The sequence below is a fragment of the Micropterus salmoides genome, unplaced genomic scaffold, assembly GCF_014851395.1.
Source record: "Micropterus salmoides isolate LMB-PRFRI ecotype aquatic unplaced genomic scaffold, ASM1485139v1 Ms_hic_scaffold_17, whole genome shotgun sequence".
NCBI lineage: Eukaryota > Metazoa > Chordata > Actinopteri > Centrarchiformes > Centrarchidae > Micropterus > Micropterus salmoides.
The window spans coordinates 21,385,246-21,406,044 of record NW_024040817.1 but is presented as its reverse complement, the minus strand read 5'-3'; the positions used below and the strand labels follow the sequence as shown (position 1 = coordinate 21,406,044).

The window sequence follows — 20,799 nt, the reverse complement described above, 5'->3', positions numbered from 1 at the left end:
AGAATGAGCTGATAGCATTAAAATTTATAAATGCACAAAAAGTCAGAATCTTTGCTGGATATTTATTGTATACATTCATTTTCATTCACATTATTTTTCACATAGTCTGTTCTAAAAAAAAAATAGGTTTAGTCTTTAAAGGATGACCAATGTGTAAATGGCCAAATTACATACGTTTTGGCTGTAGGCTTTTCACACTTGTACGATCATGACACAGGCACTTCATCATTCTCATTCTGTTGTCTCTCTGTGAGCAGATTTTGAGAATTTGTTTCTGACTACATACAGTATAGTTAAATCAAAGGCAAAATGAAAAGTGATCCAACTTCCTGGTAGATGTCAAAAGTTTGAACCATAGACTGCCAACTGCACTTAGGTGATCTGTGTTTAGCGATTCTCTGACTGATTAGCACATTATCAGCAGCGGTGTGACATCATTCCCTGGGTCAGGTGTTGGTGACATCACTTCTTGGGTTGTGTGTCCATGTACTTGGAGATGATTCCCAGCATGACCTCATCGGCCCCTGCACCAATTGACATTAACCTGGCATCCCTGAGGAGAGAACAAAGGTAATACAACAGGTGTTTTATGTGGAACAGTTGATCTGAATTTGCTTTAACATCTGAGTCACTTAAATCATTTCAGCAATGACTTTCTTTTCTCTCACTGACAACAACATTGTGCTTCCTGAACACCTTGTTCAGCTGCACTATTTGCCCCATCAGTAGATGTCAGCACAGTGTATAATAAGGGCTTAGAGGAGTCTCAATATAGCACTACTTATTATACACTGAATAAACACAAGAGGGGACTCGTAGCCCAACCCTGCACAACGGTTTAATTGCACGCCTTCAAGAATTATTATTACTTGATCACATGCTAGGTTTCTGTAGAAGCCCTTAATCTGATTCTAACTATGCAATGAAAGAATCATGTTCAACACTCCTTGTAAAATACTTTGATCACGAGTTTTCTCAAGCTCCTGCCAACTGGTGAGGTTGCTGTTACCACAGAAACGTTACATCCTCACAAAAGGTGCACACGGTCAGCAGCCAAATATAACAATAGTTGGCTAGCAACCTGTGTTAGTGCTGCTATGACGTGGTTATGTGTCGAGGTATTTGTTTTTTTTTTCTCTGGATGAGATGAACAAAGTGGACAGGGGTGGAAATAATTTAAAAACGTGGTGCTACATAATATAAATCACTTCTATATGGTTCATACAGTGATGGGAGGAACAGGAAAAGTAGTTTTAAAATCAAGATCACTGAACAAAAGACCTTGTATATCAGGTGTGCTGCCATTTCTTTGACCAGTCTCACCTGTAAAATCTGCTGACCAGCACGTCACTGGTGAAGCCCATTCCTCCCCAGTACTGGAGACAGCTGTCGCTCAGCTCCCTGGCCAGGCGGCCCCCCTTTAATTTGGCCATGGATGCCAGCTTGGTGACGTCATTGCCTTTAATGTACAATGCTGTAAGTAAAAAAGGAAGGACAGAAGAAGTAACACAAGCATGGACCAGTGAAAAATGCCCAGGTGGATAAACAGAAATGATAAAAAATGCAGAGAGGAAAACAAAGACGATAAACAAATGTGGTTGAGTTTCAGAGTCACCTGTGGCTGTCTCTGATTCAGTGTTTTTTCCATTCAGACCTGTTCCCAGTGCAATTTATTAATGCCTCTAGGTACCCTCCCGAGGAACGTGTGTGTAAAGAGGTTGTTTGTATGTGTGTGCATGTGTGTTTATCTACCAGCGCCAAACAGCAAAAGCTTTATTCCTGGGCATGCAAATCAGACTTGAACTTTTACCAGCTACAGGAATTCACTCAAAGCTGCAAGCCACTGGAGTGGTTACAAACAACGAGAAAATCACAAGACCTTGGACACCCATCTGACAGATGCACCCACATATTCATATAAACACAGCAGTGTAAGGCTGTATTTTGGAAGAGCTGGGTATTTGCCACTTTTTCAGCTTGCCAAGCTTGTGGGTTTTGAAGTTATGCCAAAACAACAGTAGTTTGGTAGAGCAGGTAGACGTATTAATTATTTAAATCCCAGGCTCCTCATTTCCACATGTAAAAGTGTCTTTGGGCAAGACACTCAACCCCAAATTGCATTTAAATAGAATAGGATTTTTTAAAGGAAATATAGCATAACAAGAATAACATTTAACTAATAGAATTACATAGAAAGACAGAAAAGGCAATGTTGGCGTAGTTCTTGAATGTCTGTAAAGTATTGGCTTTAAAAATAGAATTTAATTACAGCCAAAATATGGATTGAAAATCCAGATATTGGTTTCAGAAAACTCATCCATGAAATTATACTTTGTGTTGCTTCTAGCAGCAAGCAGTTTTGATACTAAATTTAACAATTATTGTTCCATCTATAGCCAGGGACCATGGTGTTGCTCAGAGTGTGTTATTAACATATCACTGCTTAATAGTAAGCTACAGCATTATTATCCAGCCTGCTCTATGCCCTGTCTGTCTTTTAAACCAACCTGCAGCATTACACATGGATTAATTAGCCACTCAAGGCTAGTTTGGCATTCACATCATTCTTGCAGAGCTGAGTCAACTGTGGCCTTTGATATTGAGGCCACAATGTTATCTGTGGTATTAAGCGCCGTGACTGACAGCTGCAGGCATTCATTTGGAGTGATTAAAAAAATACTACACGTGCACATCCAAGCAATGTAGATCTATAGATATAGATGTGTATATATATATTCATCCGTCGTTTTTTGCTTTAATAAACACACACATGTTCGCACATATAACCCAGGTGCTATGATTATGCAAAACCACACCTAACTGCTGTTTTATTAGCAATATACTCATTCTGTGTGTCTCCATGCTCTGAGCCAAACATGGCAGACATTAAGACAGAACTGAGTCATTCAGATGCAGCCAACATTACCAAGCATTAATCTTTTCTTTTTAGTTTTGCCAAATCGCTGCCTGTAAAGTGACCCAACCTGTAGCGCGGTGGAGAAGGGAGCGGAGCAGCTCGACCTCTGTCTGCAGCTCAGCCAACCTGAAGTGAACTGACTGGTGGTGGAGGACGGGCTGCTTGAAGATCTTCCTCTGCCGTGTGTACTGAATGGTCTCCTGAATGATGATGTCCATCGTGGTCAAGACTGCAGGCATTAAGATAGGGAGACAGAGATGTGATCTCGCTACTGCTGCTTCCACCTGCAAGTGTACTAGTTGAATTATGCAAGTTGTCACCTTTTCTTTTTTCCTCTAATGGCAGTAATAGCGGTCTGTGAGTACTTATCGACTGTGTCTTTGATTTATGATATGAAAGGTTTCAAGTCTGAAGAGACTAATGTAAGTGTAAGATTCAGTAAAAGCATATACGGTTTCACTTTTCCTACATAGTTCCTGCACAAGTTCTTCCCAAGAAAATAAATGGCATGCTTGTTACTCACAATTTTTAGATTAATGGCTTGAACTATGAGACCTGAACTCCCTTACTTTTGGAAACTGAAACGGATATGATCCCATCCATGAACTGCACAATTTACAGTAAGATGTGTAGGATGCGGATGAGATATGGGGAAATACAGAAGTAAAAGTAAAATTGAAGCATAACGTGAAAAAATAAAGACAACAAGGAAAGATGAAGCATGGTGATTGAATAGGGAGGGGGCAAAGGGAGAGATGAAGAACTGTAAGAAAGGCTCACTCACTGTTGGCCACTGCCCAGAGCCTCTCTTCCTGGAACTGAAGCATCTGATAGGTGAAGCCCATGCCTTCCTGCCCAATGAGGTTCTTGCAGGGCACACGAACGTCATCGAAGAACACTTCAGCTGTGTCTGATGACCACATACCGAGTTTGTCAATCTTGCGGGCGATGTGCACTCCTACAGTGGGAAGGGCAGGAAATGTAAAATGTCACGATGCATCTTGGCAAAGACACACTAATAATAACAAATCCTATTAATAGAACAAACAGAGAAATTCTGTAGAACGTTTTAGGGTAATACCCTCAAACAAAGAATGTAGGAATATTATAGTACATTATCAGTATTTTCCGTAGTAATGAATCTTAAATTTGAGGACAGTTTCTAGATATACATGAATGCCATATAATGAATGTTAAGCACAGTGGTTCATTCTCAGCTTAAAAGTTTTTGGCCAAGAAAAGGTGTTCTGCTTTTAGGGGAAAATCATCCCACAAATAGCCCCTTTCCCACTGCACGGTACCAGCTCGACTCCCCTCGACTCTACACACCTTTTTTTGGTTTTCCATTGTGGAAAAGTTGTACCTGTACCTGCTAACAGGTACTTTTTTTTGTATCACCTCCGTCGAGGTTCCAAGCAAGCTGAGGCGATACTAAAATGTGACGTGAAAACACAGCAGACTGTTGATTGGTCAGAGAGAATTGTCACTATTCACTGCACCATCATTGCACAGAACACAGAAACGTTACATCCTCACAACAGCAGAAAAAATTTATATTTTCATACGTTATTTCATCACTAAATCCACTTCTGAGAAGTTGGGAGGTGAGAAATCAACTGTGTAGATGTCGAATATTGACAGTTTTACGAGTAGTTACGGCGGAACAAAAATGCGCTTGAAAGTTTTCGGAGTTGAGGAGCTCCGCAAGTGGCGGCAGGGGAAGCCTGCGGCAACCCGTGGGAGGAGCTCGTGAGGCCGGCCAGCCACCCGCTCACAGAGCCCTCTGGTACCACCGTCACACAGACCGCTGCAGCAACAACAGCATAGGAAAACACAGCTGGAAGGTTTTCATACCGCTTATCTGTCTTTACATTCTGAGGAATGTTGAAACGTTTTAACTTAAATAAAGAGAAAGCTGTGTGGATCGCTGGTGTGTGTGTCGCATTGAACATTACGTCGCGGCCGTTGTGTGTGGGGTCCCTATGACGACCAGCTACATTGAGGGGTACTATCTCTGGGTACTATCTGCAATAGAAAACGTAGGACGGCCAAACCGAGTCGAGCTGGTTCTGGTAATGGAAAAATGGCATAACTGACCCCTACCTGGTAGGTTCATGGGCAAACAGATGAGCGATTTGTTCCTGTGTGGGGGTCCATCACTGGTGTTGGCGAGGAGACACATCCAGTCAGCCTGGGTACCGCTGGTGGTCCACATCTTCCCCCCGTTGACTACATATTCATCTCCTTCCCTTACTGCCTTGGTGACGATACCTGAATGAAAGTGTGGTGGAGTGTTCAAAGGGATCCAAGAATCAAAGAAATACAATTTTGGTCCTTAAATCAGAGTCTTAAGCTGGTGTGTTGCTCTAGATGTCAAACACACTACAAACTAATCCAGAAAAAAAGAAGCCAAAAAGTGGTGAAATCTGTTGACGGTTGTATGTAGTATGTCACATTCAGCATGCCATCCTTCTCTCTGGAGAGAATATCAGTGCCAAATTGATTGTAAAACTGCTGTATTTCTGGCTCCTCTATCATTTTTGCAGCACTAGTGAATTCAGTAATACTCCAGGAGCTAAAAAAAAGGAAATTACATGAGAAGAAATGATTAGAAGATGATAAACGAGAGACGTACTTGAGACATCAGAGCCGGCTCCTACTTCACTAACTCCGAGGCAGGCCACTTTGTCCCCCAAGATGGACGGAAGAAGGAACTCTTTCTTTAGCTCAGCTGAGCCAAACCTGCAGACACACACACACACACACACACACACACACACACACACAGATGTGAAGAAATGAAAACACATTAGTAACTATTAATTAGCAGTTACTCTTTGGCTCTAAGGGGAATTCAAGAGCATCCTTTTTTTATGTCCTGTGAACTAAGATCTAAAAGTCTGCAATACTTTCTATGTCTATCTATCTATCTAGGCAACTGTCTTAACAAAAGTTGTATGAAACTCTTTCATTGTATGGTGCAACTGTGGCAAGACAGAGCAGTAGATGGTGCGCTAAAACCCAGTTCAGTTCCAGTGGGAGAGAGGAGGGAGTCTTATCCTGAAGCTCCCTGCTCTTTTAGTACTTAGTACTTGTTGCAGGCTTGTGTAGATCTCCTAATTAAGCTCCCGAGACTCCAACTGTCTATTTCACTGGATTCTGTCTTGTGTCACCAGCAGCTGTTTCATAGCAAGAGGATATCACACAACAAGCAAAGGCCCTACATGGGTGAGACAAACAATTGCCAAATATATTAATACACATTCCCTCTAGGGAGTGTAATTTGGATAAAGGGCTGTACAACAGGCTGTATTTTCTAGCATAACTATAATAAAACCACTAAGATAAACGATGCCACAGTTAAAGAATACCTGGACCATAAACGATTGTACTGTAAATTTTACTCTTTTAGATTTGACTTGATAATGTTGGACAAAATAACAAAGAAAATGTTTGAAATAAATGCGCTTCTTCCATGTTTTGTTTTTTAACACTCACACGTCAAAGTATCTGCAGGCTAAACAGGGCGAAAGGTGTTGCCTGTGGTAGCAATTCAAACAAGGTTTTATCACCTCAAAATGAAATACATCCCTGTAGGACACTGTAGCTCTGACACAAGTGGCTCAAGTGGTGGTGTAAAAAGACAAAAACTCAAAGCAGACATTGTTGCCTGAGTCATTGACTACTTGTTGTCCTTCTGATAAGAAAAGGCAGCAGCAGAGGGAGTTTCGTGCCACAGGAAATATTTTCTTTTTCGCTTCAAGGACATGTCGCCAACTCAAACTGTTGGGAGTTAGCTTTAAGGGAATAGTGAAAACTGGATTTGGGTATGTAATACTAAGCTGCAAACATGTCACCTAAGACAAATACCAGCTGTTTTATCAAAGAATCCAATGTCGCTCATGCTCATTCATGTACCATTAAGTTTGTGAGATTGTACCTGGCCAGTGCAGGAGTAGCCATGTCAGTCTGTACACCAATGGCCATGGGGACGCCTCCACAGCGGATGTTGCCCAGTTCCTCTGCCACTGCTACGCTGTAGCTGAAGTCAAGACCCAAGCCTCCATACTCTGCATGGGACAAAAAAAAAACACTCCCTCAACTACCGCTGATTGTTCACAGTACATTGTGTGGATTCTTGTGTATAGATTGTTTTTTTCCTTGGACTTTTACTTCTCAGCTGAAAGAGGAAGAAATAATGGCTTACCAATGGCACTTTTTGTACATATACCTCATCACTACATTGGTCACCATAAACCAGCCTTGCAGCCAAAGTCCCTGTCTCCCTCCTACCTGCCTAAAAATTACTGCCTCACGTTTCTGCACACACATACACACACTGCGCACTGATATGCGAACATAATATTCTGAACTGATCTGTTGGCACCAGAGCATGCACTCAAATTAATTACAGGATGTTATCTGCAATTGTGTATAAAAAGCACTGCTGGGAGATCAGCAGCATACCGTAGATAAGGGTCACTGTCATCTCAGTGTCATCTCATCTGTTCTGCATAGCATATCAAACTTGATTTTGATCTCTTAAACAAGCCATTTACTGAAAAAAAGTCAAAAATGGATGTCTGTTTCCTCCAATCGGCCAGTGGAGACATTTGCAGAGACCTTAGGTCCTTAATGGAGCTGAACAGAGCATTACATGTTTAAAACACCACTTTCTATCAGTTATTCCTCATAAAGAGCCATCTCTTTGCATTCCCTGTCTTTTGCCTTTCATCATCAGTTGTAGCATCTGTTGTAAAATGAACAGCCTGCTTTTTATACCAATATACTTAATGCTAAAGGCCGATTTTCTGTCTGCTACTCATGGAATTAGCTAGCTAATATATGCTTTTAAACTACGTTTCTCTTAAGTTGTGTGTGGTAAACATACACACATCCAAATCCTTTCAAAATAAAACAATATGAAAATGATTTTTTAAGTTTTTTCTGCTGGACTAGAAAATGTAACCTGACTGAATTAATTTAGGACAAATCTCTGGATGATAATGTTCGGTCATCTAGAAGTAACAAGACTGAGCATCTGTGAAATACTTGTATAGTTTTCCCATGTCTAAATACAATACGCCAACTACAGGATGATGGATACTAGGAGTGACTGACAATGAATAACTATCAGTGAATTTATCATACGGAGGCCCGCAAGGCCGCAGCTATGGCAAAGTGGTTTAATATCACCTGTCAGACTAGATATCAAATAATGGAAAGCACAGTCTGGCAGACTGTCAGAGAGTGAGAGACAGGAAGAAGAGAACAAACTAGAAAGAAGAGAGCAAACTAAATGGGGACAGAGGAAAAGGGAGATATAGTGGGATAAGCAAACAAGGGAGTAGGGGAGCCAAAAATAAGAGGAAACCGGTGCAGCTGTGCCACGATAAGTCTGTGAGCACTGGAAACCCTGCGGTGGATAATGTGGACAAAGGGAAGCACTGAGCCCACTTTAAGCAAAACAGCAGGCCAACTGGTTGACCAAGCAAGCAGAAGAAAAACAAACAAAAGGCTGTCACAAATGTCAATCCTATGCACATATGTTTCTTCTGAACACCAGATGTTCCCCAGCGCAGGTTCTCATCGGGTGGAGCTCCATATGAAACACAGTTTTCTATTCAACTTCTTCTGTACTGAATGTGCACAGCAACATGAGTGACCTGATGATAAAAAGCACTGTCATAAGACCAGATCCATGACTAACCTTTAACAATTACTACAGTGGGAATAGGTGTAACTGCACTATTATTCAACGCTCAAATGCATACATCAACATTACAGACTGATGTACTATGAAATTGAAATAGTCCCTATATTAGTAATGTTTTTGAACTGTATGAACTAGCCATTGTAATGCATTTATCATAGTATTACTAAAGCAGAAATTGTGAGAAAGTAAACAGCCTGGACACACAAGTCTGTAAGAGATTAGTCATCTAAGCATAAGCATCAAAAACTTTCAGTTAAAGGGAAAACTGTGCAGGCTGCCAGGATCTATCTGTCAGACAGGAGACGAGAGGCCATTACCCTGGTGTAAAGTGCGGATACCTCTCTCTCAGAGCAGAGGAAAACAGGCAGGGAGCCAAGGGTCGTCCCTTCTCCCTGAACGTGGCTGTCTTGTGAAAACGTCCTGTTCTCATGTTTGGAGAGGTAATAATGCATTTCCTTGTACATGTGAAAAAGAGTGGAAAATAAGTGTTGAGGAATAAGGTGCTATATGACTTGTTGCCAGTTTAGAACATAACAGCGATTTAAAGTTGAAACCCACTCCCAGTGCTAATTTTCCTGGATTTTAAGTCAGTGGTTTCCACGAACTAGCACTACGTCATTCAATTCCTAAAAACTGGGATTGAAAATATTCCATATTTTTAAGTAAATTGGTTGGATTGACTCTCTCTATTTTTTACATTTACAATTACATTTGGGGGCATTTTATGTCTTTATTAGATAGTGATAGTAGAGAGATGACAGGAAATCCAGACGAGATGGGGAATGGCAGGTCCTCTGTCAGATTCAAACAAGGTCGTTGCAGTTCAGGGTTGGTGTCTCAACCTGTAAGCCACAAGATTTGTTTTACAGTATGACTACAACAATATGGTACTTTTAAATGTTAACTGTGCCGTTTACCCTTTCAAGAATTTCTATTAAGAGCATCTGTAATTTGCAACAATGTAGACAATATCACTTGATTGTGAATAATTCTTGAAATAAATTTATTTATATGGTAACTAGATTATGAAATCTCACCACATTTTCAGATGTTCTGCTTTTACAGTATAACAAAAATAAAAAAGCCAAAAGGCTTTTTCGCAGGAGATTTTTTTCTGTATTGTATTTGGCTTTCTGATCAAAGACAACCACTTCTCTCATTCCACCTGATGAATCATTTCTCCGTTGAATAGACCCCTGAATCCCTACACCCATTCCTGTAATCCCAGCCTCTAAATCAATTAACCCAGTGCAGAGAGTCTGCGTCATTAGTCACCATTGCAGCAAAGGGACATGTCTAGTTGTAGTTACTCTAACTGCACACTTTCCTGAAGACACAAGCTTAGCAACTTTGGCTATTCATAATATTATAGCAATTAATATTAAGTCAAATGCAGCAAGAATTATCAGAAGGAGCCTGATATGATAACTGAGCATCAGTCTTTCTGAAAACAATGCAATGCTTGTCTAAAAGCCCAAACCTTTTTACATGTTAAGTTTTCAAAACTAGAATCAGTGACTATATACTGTACTGCAAGTATATGAGGTTAATTTAAATTGCTTACTAAACATGTCAAATGAAAATGTATACCTTTTCAGAATTGTTTTACACATAGTACTATAGCACGTTTCTTGTGCTGTGCATGATAGCAGGTAATCTAACACCTGATAATACAGCGTCTTCTGCTGGGCTGCTCTTCCTCTCTAATCCTGTGAACTAATGCTTAAGGCTTGTGTACTCAGCACATTTTAATTCCCTCGCCCTACCTCTTCTTTGACCTACAGACCTACAGTGGAACCTTTTTCTCGAGTCCAACACAATGTAATGTAAAGCATTATTGTTCACAGCTGTGTTCTTTTCAGCATCAGTTGATTATACCACAGTGAGATTATCACTGCAAAAGGAAGACAAAAAAGAGAAGTGGCAAATTATTTAAGAGAAATGAATCTATTACTGTAGGAACTGAATACAACTTGCGAAACCTTACATTGCTGCTGTCTGATTGTCTGATTGATCTCTCCACGTATTCAAAATGAATTACACATCACAACCACAACTATTTCGTGGTCCTGTACTGTAGAGTACTATTCCCGCTCCCCCCTCCACCCCTGCACTGACACAGCTGGGTACACATCTGGATATGGGATATAATGTAGCAGACAGCTGTTGTGGGATGTTGATGTGACACCAGCACCCATCATCACAGTGGGAACATTTCTAAACCAGATCAACTGTAATGTGTGGCTGTCAAACAGAAAGAAAATCAATGGAAAGTGAATTCAGCTGTGAAAAAGACATGCCAAATGCTCTTTGAAGCGTAGATGGTCAAACTGCGCACAGTGATTCCTCAGTTTCTGGTCTGCTTCGGCACATGTTTTGGATCTGCCGTATCCTTGGTTCAGGCAAATTCTAATCACTACTTAAAAGGTGACTTCTGTATTATTTGTTTAACCAGAAACAGTTGGTATATATTGCTGTTATTACAGCCACCAGACTCCCTTGTCAAATTTTGTAATTTTACATCTCCGGTTAACCAGTACCTGGAATGGTTAACAAACAGTCTAAATGACAGAGGCAGTAGTAGACTAGCAACTCCTGTATTCTGCGGGGTAAAATTACTGTTTTTTTCCCCAATGGAGTCTGTTGGCTTTGACGAGAGCTATATAACGACTGTTTCTGGTTAAACAAAAATGATCCTAGTCTTTATAAAGAGGTATCTGTAGGGACCCTTTCCACAATGTTGTCAGACACTTGTAACAACAATCTGAACCTGTCAAAGACAAAAAAAAGGACTTGGTCATACTTTAATGAGGCACAATTTACCACAAGGATTACATTGCAGACTGCAACCTACTCACTCAATACTGGACAAATTTCATTAAATACTGCCCCAATCACATAAACAGATAAATATGGGAACATAGGATTGTGGGTCATTGTTATTCATTTGTATTCTTGAATTTAAAAATGGTATTCTTAGAAACAGTATTTATGTAGTGCCAACGCCTTTTCACTTTCCAGATACGTTAAAGATTTATCATGGGAGTTTTTGCAATGGTAACAGAAACAGCACGTCCCAGAAACATATATCATTTAGACCGATGCACGGGGGATCATTATGATCTTCTTACAATATATTATGTATGGATTATTAACTCAAATGCCAATGAATACAAATGGACTGAGTCTGTGCCAGAAAATGCCCTAGAGAACATTCCAGAAACATTTTATGTAATAGATACATATTTTGTAAACACAAGCCAAACACTTTTGGTTTTTTTTTTTAATCAGTTTTATATGCTCTTGACGTTTTTAGCTTATATAATAAAAAGAGAAATTTGGTGTCTTTCCAAGACCCAAACTAACAAAATACATTATGAATTGCCATAACATCTACTTTTATAAACTGCTGATAAAGAAAACAACATACCATGAATTTAAATTCATATAAAATATATCCAAGAAGGGTTAAATCAAGGGCAACTGGACTTGAATGAAGGTACTTGAAGATGTGTCGCTTCTCATTCAAGAGGTAAAGAAGCCTCTTGGATGGGAGGCGAAGTGAAGAATCCTCTTGGATAAGAGGCGAAACCTCTTCAAGTATCTTCAATCAAGTCTAGTTGCCCTTGATTTAACCCTCGTTGGATAACTCTGACCTGGATGACTGAGAATCTACTGATATATGAAATGTATTTATTTCATTACCAAAGTACATCACAGTAATAATCAATTTGCTGAGTGTTAACGTTTCTCACCACCTCATAACAGACTTGCACTGAAAAATGAGGACATAGAAGCAGTAAGGCAATACACTCAGTGCGTCAGCTGGAGTTGAGAGTGGGGTCAAATATATAAAGTAGGCTACATCACAGCAATAATCAAATTGTGTGTAATGTGATCCTGCTGGAACAAGATCAGGGATGTCCTAAAATGGGGCAGGCGGCTCCTCCTTTGTTACTATCAAAATCTACAAGCCCCACATGTAGGCTTCCAGAAACGGCACTGTAGAGATATTATGCCTAAATATTTCTGCATATGAGAACTGTAAGCCCCACAGCTGAGCAAGTGCACATTTGTGCTATGAAATGGTGAAATTAGTCTTGCTAAATTCAGGGGTGCCTGTGTCCACAGTACTAAAACGGAGCAGCAGAGATCAACAGACAGAACACGTCACTCATCTGACACAGCATAGTTTTTGCAATTCAATGGGCAGCACTGCTAATGTACCCTAGGTGCCTTGATGTTCAGAGCACCTTGTGTGTTTGCAGGAGCTCTCTGAATGCGTCAAGTTGAAAAAACTTCAACTCAGAGCAGAAGAGCGCCCAACGTCTTTTGCGTTTTTCCCCCCATTGTCCAATCAGGTCAGATCTGTGAGTTAAACACTCTCTGAAGATCTCTGATCTTCATGGTAGCTTTAGTAGTTGTTTCAGCGTGTCTCCTCCTGCTGAGTTGAGTGGTCATTGTGAGTGCACTGATTAATGAATGTAAATAAATAATGCTTTGTTTGTGATTGAAATCACTCCCCCTGACTCGCTGCAATAGCACCCTCTCTGTGTTCTGGGACTTCCTGATATACAAATTAAGCACAGTATAGCATTGTTATGCATTTTACTCTTGGTCCAATAAAAACAGGCCACGAGGTCATAAGTTTGGGAAAGACAGATTTAAGGCAACCAGGTTAGTCAGTGAGACACAATCAGGCAAAATGGCACCGAGTTTGGCACCTTGATGTGATGGTTATTATCATTTCCAGGAAGGCTTATCATCTTCTTAGATCCTTCCACAGAAAACAAGCCTCCTCCAAAATAAAAAGGTGTGTCGATAAATCAAACAGACCTTTTTCCTATTGCTCTGCTCCAGATAATGCACAAAACCCAGTAGATTAATTAGACGCTCACCATTATTCAGAAGGAGTTGTCTCGGATTTAAAATATAAAAGCACTTTAGGCAATGCTAAATTCATTTTCAGACACAGGGGCTGGAACCTATCCCAGCATGCACTGGTAGTCAATTACAGATCTAACAAAGATACAGGTGGCCAAACAAACACCGACTTTCATTCCTATGTGCAATTTCATGGCCAGTTCCACAACAACAGGAGCGGTCAACTCGACGTGGGAGACTGTTATTGTGAGGCGCCAATCTCCAAGCTACTGCATCACCCATAAGTGTGTTTATGAAAACTTCTGATACCAATATCTCAGACGTTAGTAATCTAACACTCTTACCAACTGGTTTGTTGACTCCTAGAAAGCCGGCACTTCCTAAGAGCTTGAAGATTTTATGTGCTGGAAATGTCCCTTCTGCTTCCCACTGATCCACATGTGGGTTGATCTCCTGGTCGATGATCTACAGGAGAGATATGATAAGTTTATGTGTGTGTGTACTTCTAATCACGTGCATGTAATCATCATTATTTTTTTCTAGGGAATTTTAAGCATACCTGTGCATATGTTTGCATGTTTCTGCGTAAACCCGCGCAGATTTTATTTGCTGTTTTATAAAACCTCAATATGAAAAGCATCGCTATTCAATCTCCTCTCTCCTAACGAACACCGAGATGGTATAGATTATGATGTCTTGCTGTGTGGTGCAAGTTTCTTCTTAAGTCTACGTAATCTATTTCAAGGAGACAGCAAGATAAGGTATTACATATCAAAAGCAGGCCGGGAAAATATAATATATGGTGAATACAGTGACAGTAAGTGCAACATGCCATTTCCTATACGTACATGTTATCAGTTCCCTACTGATAATCAAGACTTGTCTAGCAGCATGCAATGTGACAAGCTGCAGGTTCATAAAACAATGACAGGGGTTTGGCCTCAATCCCAATCCGTGTAGTTTTGGAGCAGTAAAAGGCCCTAACAGAATTCTCTGGTAATGTTGGTAACACAAAGTGGTATAGTTGTCCAATACAACTTACAGTGCAAATTCACTGAGGGCTTTTGGGGTATGATTATTTTTTTTTTTGGGATGATACTAAGCTTTTGGGAGCCAATATTGTGCTGTTATTCTGCATCTTTGCATTCAACCATTCGAATGCCAATATTTTAATGACTCAGAGTTTCCTCTACCATTTTATTCTTGGCAGGACAGAAAAACCTCCTAAGTAATATTTAGAACAGCATGTGAAAATAAAGCTTGGTACTGAAACCCATACTAATGACAGTCCTTCTGGGATAGCAGCCACTCCATCTTTTCAGCCACAAAGCCTGGGATACACAACTGCCGAAAAATGAAGGATGACTTTATTATACCCTTTTAGAGTGGAACAACAACAAAAAAAGTGTGCAGTTGTGGCTGAGGAATAACTTCCACTATATAGGAGTTGTATGCTGTTAACTGTAATTTTAATAACAGGCTTATATTATCCATCTACCATCTCTGTGCTAATTTGTATCAGAACTAAATAAACACAATGAATTCGTAAGGGAGGAACAAATGGATTCTGGTAATCCCATCACTGAATTTTACATAATATTTTTCAGTGAGAGCAGCTCTTGTTTTGTCTCTCGAATCCAAACTCAAGCAGCGTTGTGCTTTTCAGTGTATATCACTCACGCCTGGTTTCGTGAGTCATGACCAAAACAGTAGGTTGCAACCTGGCTTTTGAATAGGCCTAGACTTTGGAATGAGTGCAACTCTGTGCCGTGACAAATTTTTAGCACCTGGAAGTGGTCCACAGCCGGAGAAGCACTTATAAATGACCAATCTATTGAGACAATCATATGGTGCTATTTTTGCAGGAATTCAAGCTGCTTTACAGAAATTATGCTGTAGATCTCTATTGTGGGTTACAGTTCATGTGGTATTTTGTTGCCAATTTCTTTTAACGATTCAACCTTGTACCGCAGGCTTTGTCAACAGGAAGTTTAAGTGCACACAGTAATGTTGGTATTTAGTGCTGTTCTTGCCATTTAAAGCAAATCAGTTAACAAATAAATATATAAAATTAAAATGTATCTGCTGTGAATTTTCATGTCTGTTTTTGCTGAATGCTTTTCAAATTAAAATGTCCTCCAACAAATGGATCTGCATTTGTCAACCAAAATATCAAGTAACTGGTTTGCTATTGGTGTTATTCACTTTAATGCACAAACATTTTAAATGGGCCATGGTTACAACAGCCCCAGAAAATCTGCTCCATAAATGTGTTTCTCTACTCAGTACAATATGCACTAAATGGTGGGTGAAAAAAATAATTATTAAAACAGAAGAGCTTTTTAGTGGAAATAAAAAGTCAATGAACGGAGTTAAATGAGCCATGCACAATAATGTGGATTGTGAAAAATAAACTCTATTTGGTTATTCTTGTGTAGCTTTGGTTAATCTTTGCTTAAGAGTGAAAGCACAACCAGCAATGAGCTAGACTGGGCCTGTGTTTTAAATTTCAAATAAAAAAACAAAGTACTGTAGAAGAATTCACAGTTTTTTTTCCAGGATTGCAAAAAGTGATGCGCAGTCATTTTCTCCTTCCAAGACAAACAAACTCAAACCAGCCAACCACTTGACCAGCCAAGAAAAACGTACTGGCTGAGAAAACATCTGAATACAAGGCAGACAGACAACATGGACACCACGTTTATACCATTCAAAACAGAAAACAGACGCTACTTTCAACAGATGTACAGTACAGGGCACATGCTGGACCTTGAGCTGTAAAACTCTGGCTAACGTGCATAACATCAAACACAGGAACAAGAAGTAAAAAAAGGCACGTACTGCTCCCCTTTAACATGCTATAAACCCATCCATGTTCAAAGTTCAAATCCTGGGGAGGGAAAGGGAGGGACGATTAGCAGCTTGAAAGGGAAACAGTAAGGTCATTGCTGGGTGATCCTACATCTATTCACAAGGGTTACTGTGAACTATTTGTGTTGCAAACCAGAACAATTTCACATCAACAAAATGTCAAGTCTAAGACAGGGTCAAGAGCATTGCATTATCTGGTCTTGCAAAATATACCGTCTGGAGTGTCTGTGCTTTTCCACCTGCACCCCGGGATACTCTGGAAAACTACATAAAGACAGGGCTGCTCTGGCCAACCCAAAATATTGCTAAACTGTAGCTGAGAGTCCAGACTGTTAGAGGCTAAGCCGTGCAGGTCCAGAGCAGAATATGGGAATAGTTTAGCCGAGTGGGGGTCCAAGGAGAGTAGATGGGATTATTTCAAGTAGCATGACTGAAACAACAGTTATTATGCAAAATTTGCTTTTAACTTTATTATTGCCTACTAAATGTTCTTCTTCTACAATAGACCTAATAGAATTATTTAAATGTATTCATTATGTTGTTGTATGTTTAATATGTAGGCTATTTGATTGTTTTGATCTGTAATGAAATTAAGCAATTGGAAGATTAATAAACCCCATAACTGCCACGCTTCCATTATCATCACTCAATTTTAAGGTTCAGTCTGTAATATTTAGGAGGATCTTTTGGCAGAAATGCAATATAATATAACTATGTTTTCAGTGGTATAAAAACCTTACATAATGAACTGTTGTGTTTTTATTACCTTAGAATAAGTAATTTCTATCTGCATACACTGCGGGTCCTCTTACATGGACATTACCATGTTGCGTCGCCAGTTTGCCCAAACGGACAAACTGCTCTACAGAGCGCGTTTCGTCACTACGTTGAATACATACAAAGAAGAAGATGAAGAAAAAGTAATATTTGTAGTAGCAGCCGACTGGTTTATTAGAAGTAAGGAGAGAACTTAAATTTGGACTTTGTTATATGCACTTCGAAACAGAGCAAAGAAAAAATACATATTCAAAGCCTTTATTTAGGTCATTTAAAATACCAACCAATTTTGAAGGATAGAAATCCATCGTCAACCGCTTATCCTGCATACAGGGTCGTGGGGGGGCTGGATCCAATGCCAGCTGACATCGGGCGAAAGGCGGGGTACACCCTGGACAGGTTGCCAGTCCATCGCAGGGCCACACATAGACAAACCACCACTCACGCTCACACTCACACCTAAGGATTATTTACAATTTAGGGTCACCAATCAACCCAGGCCACATGTATTTGGACGGTGGGAGGAAGCCGGAGCACCCGGAGAGAACCCATGCAGACACGGGGAGAACATGCAAACTCCACACAGAAAGGCCGGGGCAACCGGGGTTTGAACCCACAACCTTCTTGCTGTGAGGCAACAGTGCTAACCACTGTAGCGTGGGGGGAAATCCCAGCCTGAAATCATGGGAGGCTGCACATGAGAAGCCTCTTCCAACAAGAGCTAGGCAAATCTATTTTAGCTTCTTGTCCTCATTAATGACCTTCCACACACACACACACGCGCGTACACACACACACACACGACGCTACACTACGCCCTCCACACCTACTAACAGAAAATTTGTAGCGGACACATCGGCACTATGAACATCTGACCTTGACTCAGTAAAGGATTTCCCATAACCCCTTTTGGATACCATCTATAAACACACACCATTCTACAGTGCATTCTTTTAATAAACCATACAGCCTCAAGTTCCCTTAACTGCACTGCCAACATATTGTTCTGCATTTCCTTTTCACATTTTCATCCTTCCCATTATTCCCAATACTGGTTTATGTTCAACTTCCTGGAATCCTTTTGAGGATTTAGTCACAACAACCTTCCCTCCATTTACCGGAACATATTTGCTCACTGCCTTAAATTAGGCACTTGTTATTTTTGAAGCATCTGTCTCCCATATCTGTCAAGTAACGTAAATGACTCAGGCTGATCACTAATGCTTGCTTTGATTTTCATTTACTACCATCATTTGCAGCTGCTGATATTTATCTTTTTTTAAAGTGTCTGAAATCACTAACTGTAGCAGAAAAGGGTGAGACAGGCTGAGTTTAAGTAGAAGACGTTAGGGTAAAGAAAGCACATTTCTTAAAGTAAAACTCATGTTGTTGGATAAAGCATTTGAAAGCATTGAGTCATCTGCTAATGTCAATAACCCTCACCTAACATACATTTAAACTAAAAAGCTGAAGATTCCCCATTTAGTACCCTCCTGGGTGCCAGCTGGTGCTAAGCAAACAACAGTAAACCCAAAAATAAATATTCCAGCACACACCAGGATAGTCACTATTTTATTAACAGATGACATTACAAACAAACAAAACAAAACAGTAGAGCGATCTACACTCTGCATGTTGCTTCATCACATCCGCCCTATGCTTGAGTGCCATCAGGTATGTCTTTAAATAATCAGCTGCTGATTAGCAGAGAATCCAACAAGTTCACATTCCCCAATACAAATGCTTAGCAGCTATAATCCTACCATACAGAATTAGGAATATTACATTTCTATAAAATAATGTTTTAAAATGGCTAGTCCATCTCCAGTACTACAGAGGAGGATTGCATCAAGAATACATACAGGGAAAAACGATTTTTAATATGACACTGGCTGTAAATGTAACAGTGCAAGCAAGTCTACAGGGTCATCACACAGTCGGCACTGTCCTTCAAAGCAAGCTAATACTGTCCATCTGACATCAGTCTCAATGAGAGTAAGCTGAAACCTGTGCTAGCAACAAAGCATACACCCCAAAAATAGCTGTTTAATGTTTTCTTGTTGCAGTACTGATTCATATTTATGTCAGGGGACCCGTCTCTGCATTTCTTTCATTCTATTCACATTATGTCAGGATTGCATCAAGAGTGTGGAGAATTTAAAACACAATAGTAGCCTGACCACAGCTTCTGAACCCCCAACCCACACAGTGCGTGCTTCCAGATCTGTCAGTCACACAATGATTCCTGTCATATCATGCCAGATAAAACAATCGGGATTAACAAATGTCAGCAAAATCTTTATGTAATCCAATTACAAGAGTAGAGATGCTGCACACGTTGGCAAGAGCTAGGCTTACATTAATCAAGCGGGATGTGGGATCGGTCATGAAAACACTGTGTTTGCTATTGAAATCCACTGTAGCCTCCTGTAGTTCCCCCTACCATAGAGTAGCAGGCGTACAGCTACATTAACACTGCTTTATAACGCTCATAAGAACTTCAAAACAATGTTCAACTTGAACTTTGGTGGTTTGTTTCTTACTGGTGAAGGTATTGAGCAGCGTCTGCATCTAAACAGTTCAGTTGAGGGGAACTATTATAACAAGCTAGCAGCAGTGACCTCTCACCCACTTCTAATAAACTGCCCCTCTGCTGCTTCTCAGTTAGATTAGGCGGACCAATACTTTTCCTTTGTAGCAACACACGTGGGGGTTAAAATATCCAACTATCACCAGGTAAATAAAGAATAAACCTTGTTATCACGGTAACGTCAAAGCTTGTTACAATGCTAGCACTCCTGCATACCTTTCTGAGGGACTCCTTTAAAGCAAAGTGCTCTTGTGTGTAGATTAAATGGTCACGCGTGGTCTCTTGGTCACTGGACGTTACGGGTTTAGATGACACATTTTCAGACAACGACCGGACACCACCACATGAGGTGAATTTGTAATAATTACGGCTGCTAAACAACAGGCTTAAACGTAGAGCTCCTCCGCGTAGCGCCATCTCTGTTGACAGCACAGCCACTTGAATACGCATGCGCATGCTATGAACTGTTAAGCAGTCTGGGACGCATGTAAGTAAGTGTTTCTCCCGGTATAAAACATTAACCCAGGTGGGAAATTAAAATGTTGGTAATGTCTGACTTCCCGTCGGGTTCCGTCATTTGGGGAAAGACCACATTTAAACAAATAGAAAATGGGTAACCCAGTCTTTTTCAAAACGCTTTCACCGCTATCACATAAAGCAGTGGTTCCAAACCTAGGAGTCAGGACTCTTCAAGGGGATTAAACCTCTACACAAAATTATATATTCGGGTGTTTTTCTTTAATATGAAATACTTGATAGTTTTACTTCTTTCGACCTCGAAGAAAATATATGAAGTCATTGAAAGTATTGCTACTAAATGAAACAATATGCAAAAGAAAAATCATTGGCAGTCCTGTCATGCAGTGTGTAACAAAGGGTCACAAAGAGAGAGGCTTCATTTTAAGGAGTCATCAAAGACCTGTTAATTTGCATGTTTTAGTCAATTTACAGAACATATTATGTATTTTTCTTCTATTCCAAGCACCTAAATATAAAAAGAAAATATGAAACTTTACCAAAAAACAGCAGAAACTTCCAAAGACA

At 40.1% G+C, this 20,799-nt stretch overlaps 1 protein-coding gene across 1 annotated transcript; it reads right to left on the bottom strand.

The window, feature by feature from the left end:
- Nucleotides 1–48: 48 nt before the first annotated feature.
- zgc:85777 (uncharacterized protein LOC405871 homolog) lies at nt 49–20,210 on the bottom strand. The gene is made up of 9 exons (XM_038724317.1): nt 19,972–20,210; nt 13,862–13,982; nt 6,858–6,987; nt 5,553–5,659; nt 5,021–5,188; nt 3,702–3,875; nt 2,985–3,146; nt 1,324–1,474; nt 49–553 (listed from the first exon to the last, which is right to left on the bottom strand). Exons 1-9 carry the CDS (start codon nt 20,203–20,205, stop codon nt 463–465), a joined length of 1,338 nt encoding a protein of 445 aa, XP_038580245.1. The 5' UTR covers nt 20,206–20,210; the 3' UTR covers nt 49–462.
- Nucleotides 20,211–20,799: the final 589 nt, after the last annotated feature.

What these genes read in the sequence shown, in the direction of transcription:
- zgc:85777 (XM_038724317.1), bottom strand. Translation starts at nt 20,205, where the DNA reads ATGCGTATTCAAGTGGCTGTGCTGTCAACAGAGATGGCGCTACGCGGA. An exon ending in AGCCGGCTCTGATGTCTCAA is followed by an intron (nt 5,189 to 5,552) that starts GTACGTCTCTCG and finishes ACTTTCATTCAG; the next exon opens with GTATCGTCACCAAGGCAGTA. An exon ending in CTGGTCAGCAGATTTTACAG is followed by an intron (nt 554 to 1,323) that starts GTGAGACTGGTC and finishes TTCTCTCCTCAG; the next exon opens with GGATGCCAGGTTAATGTCAA.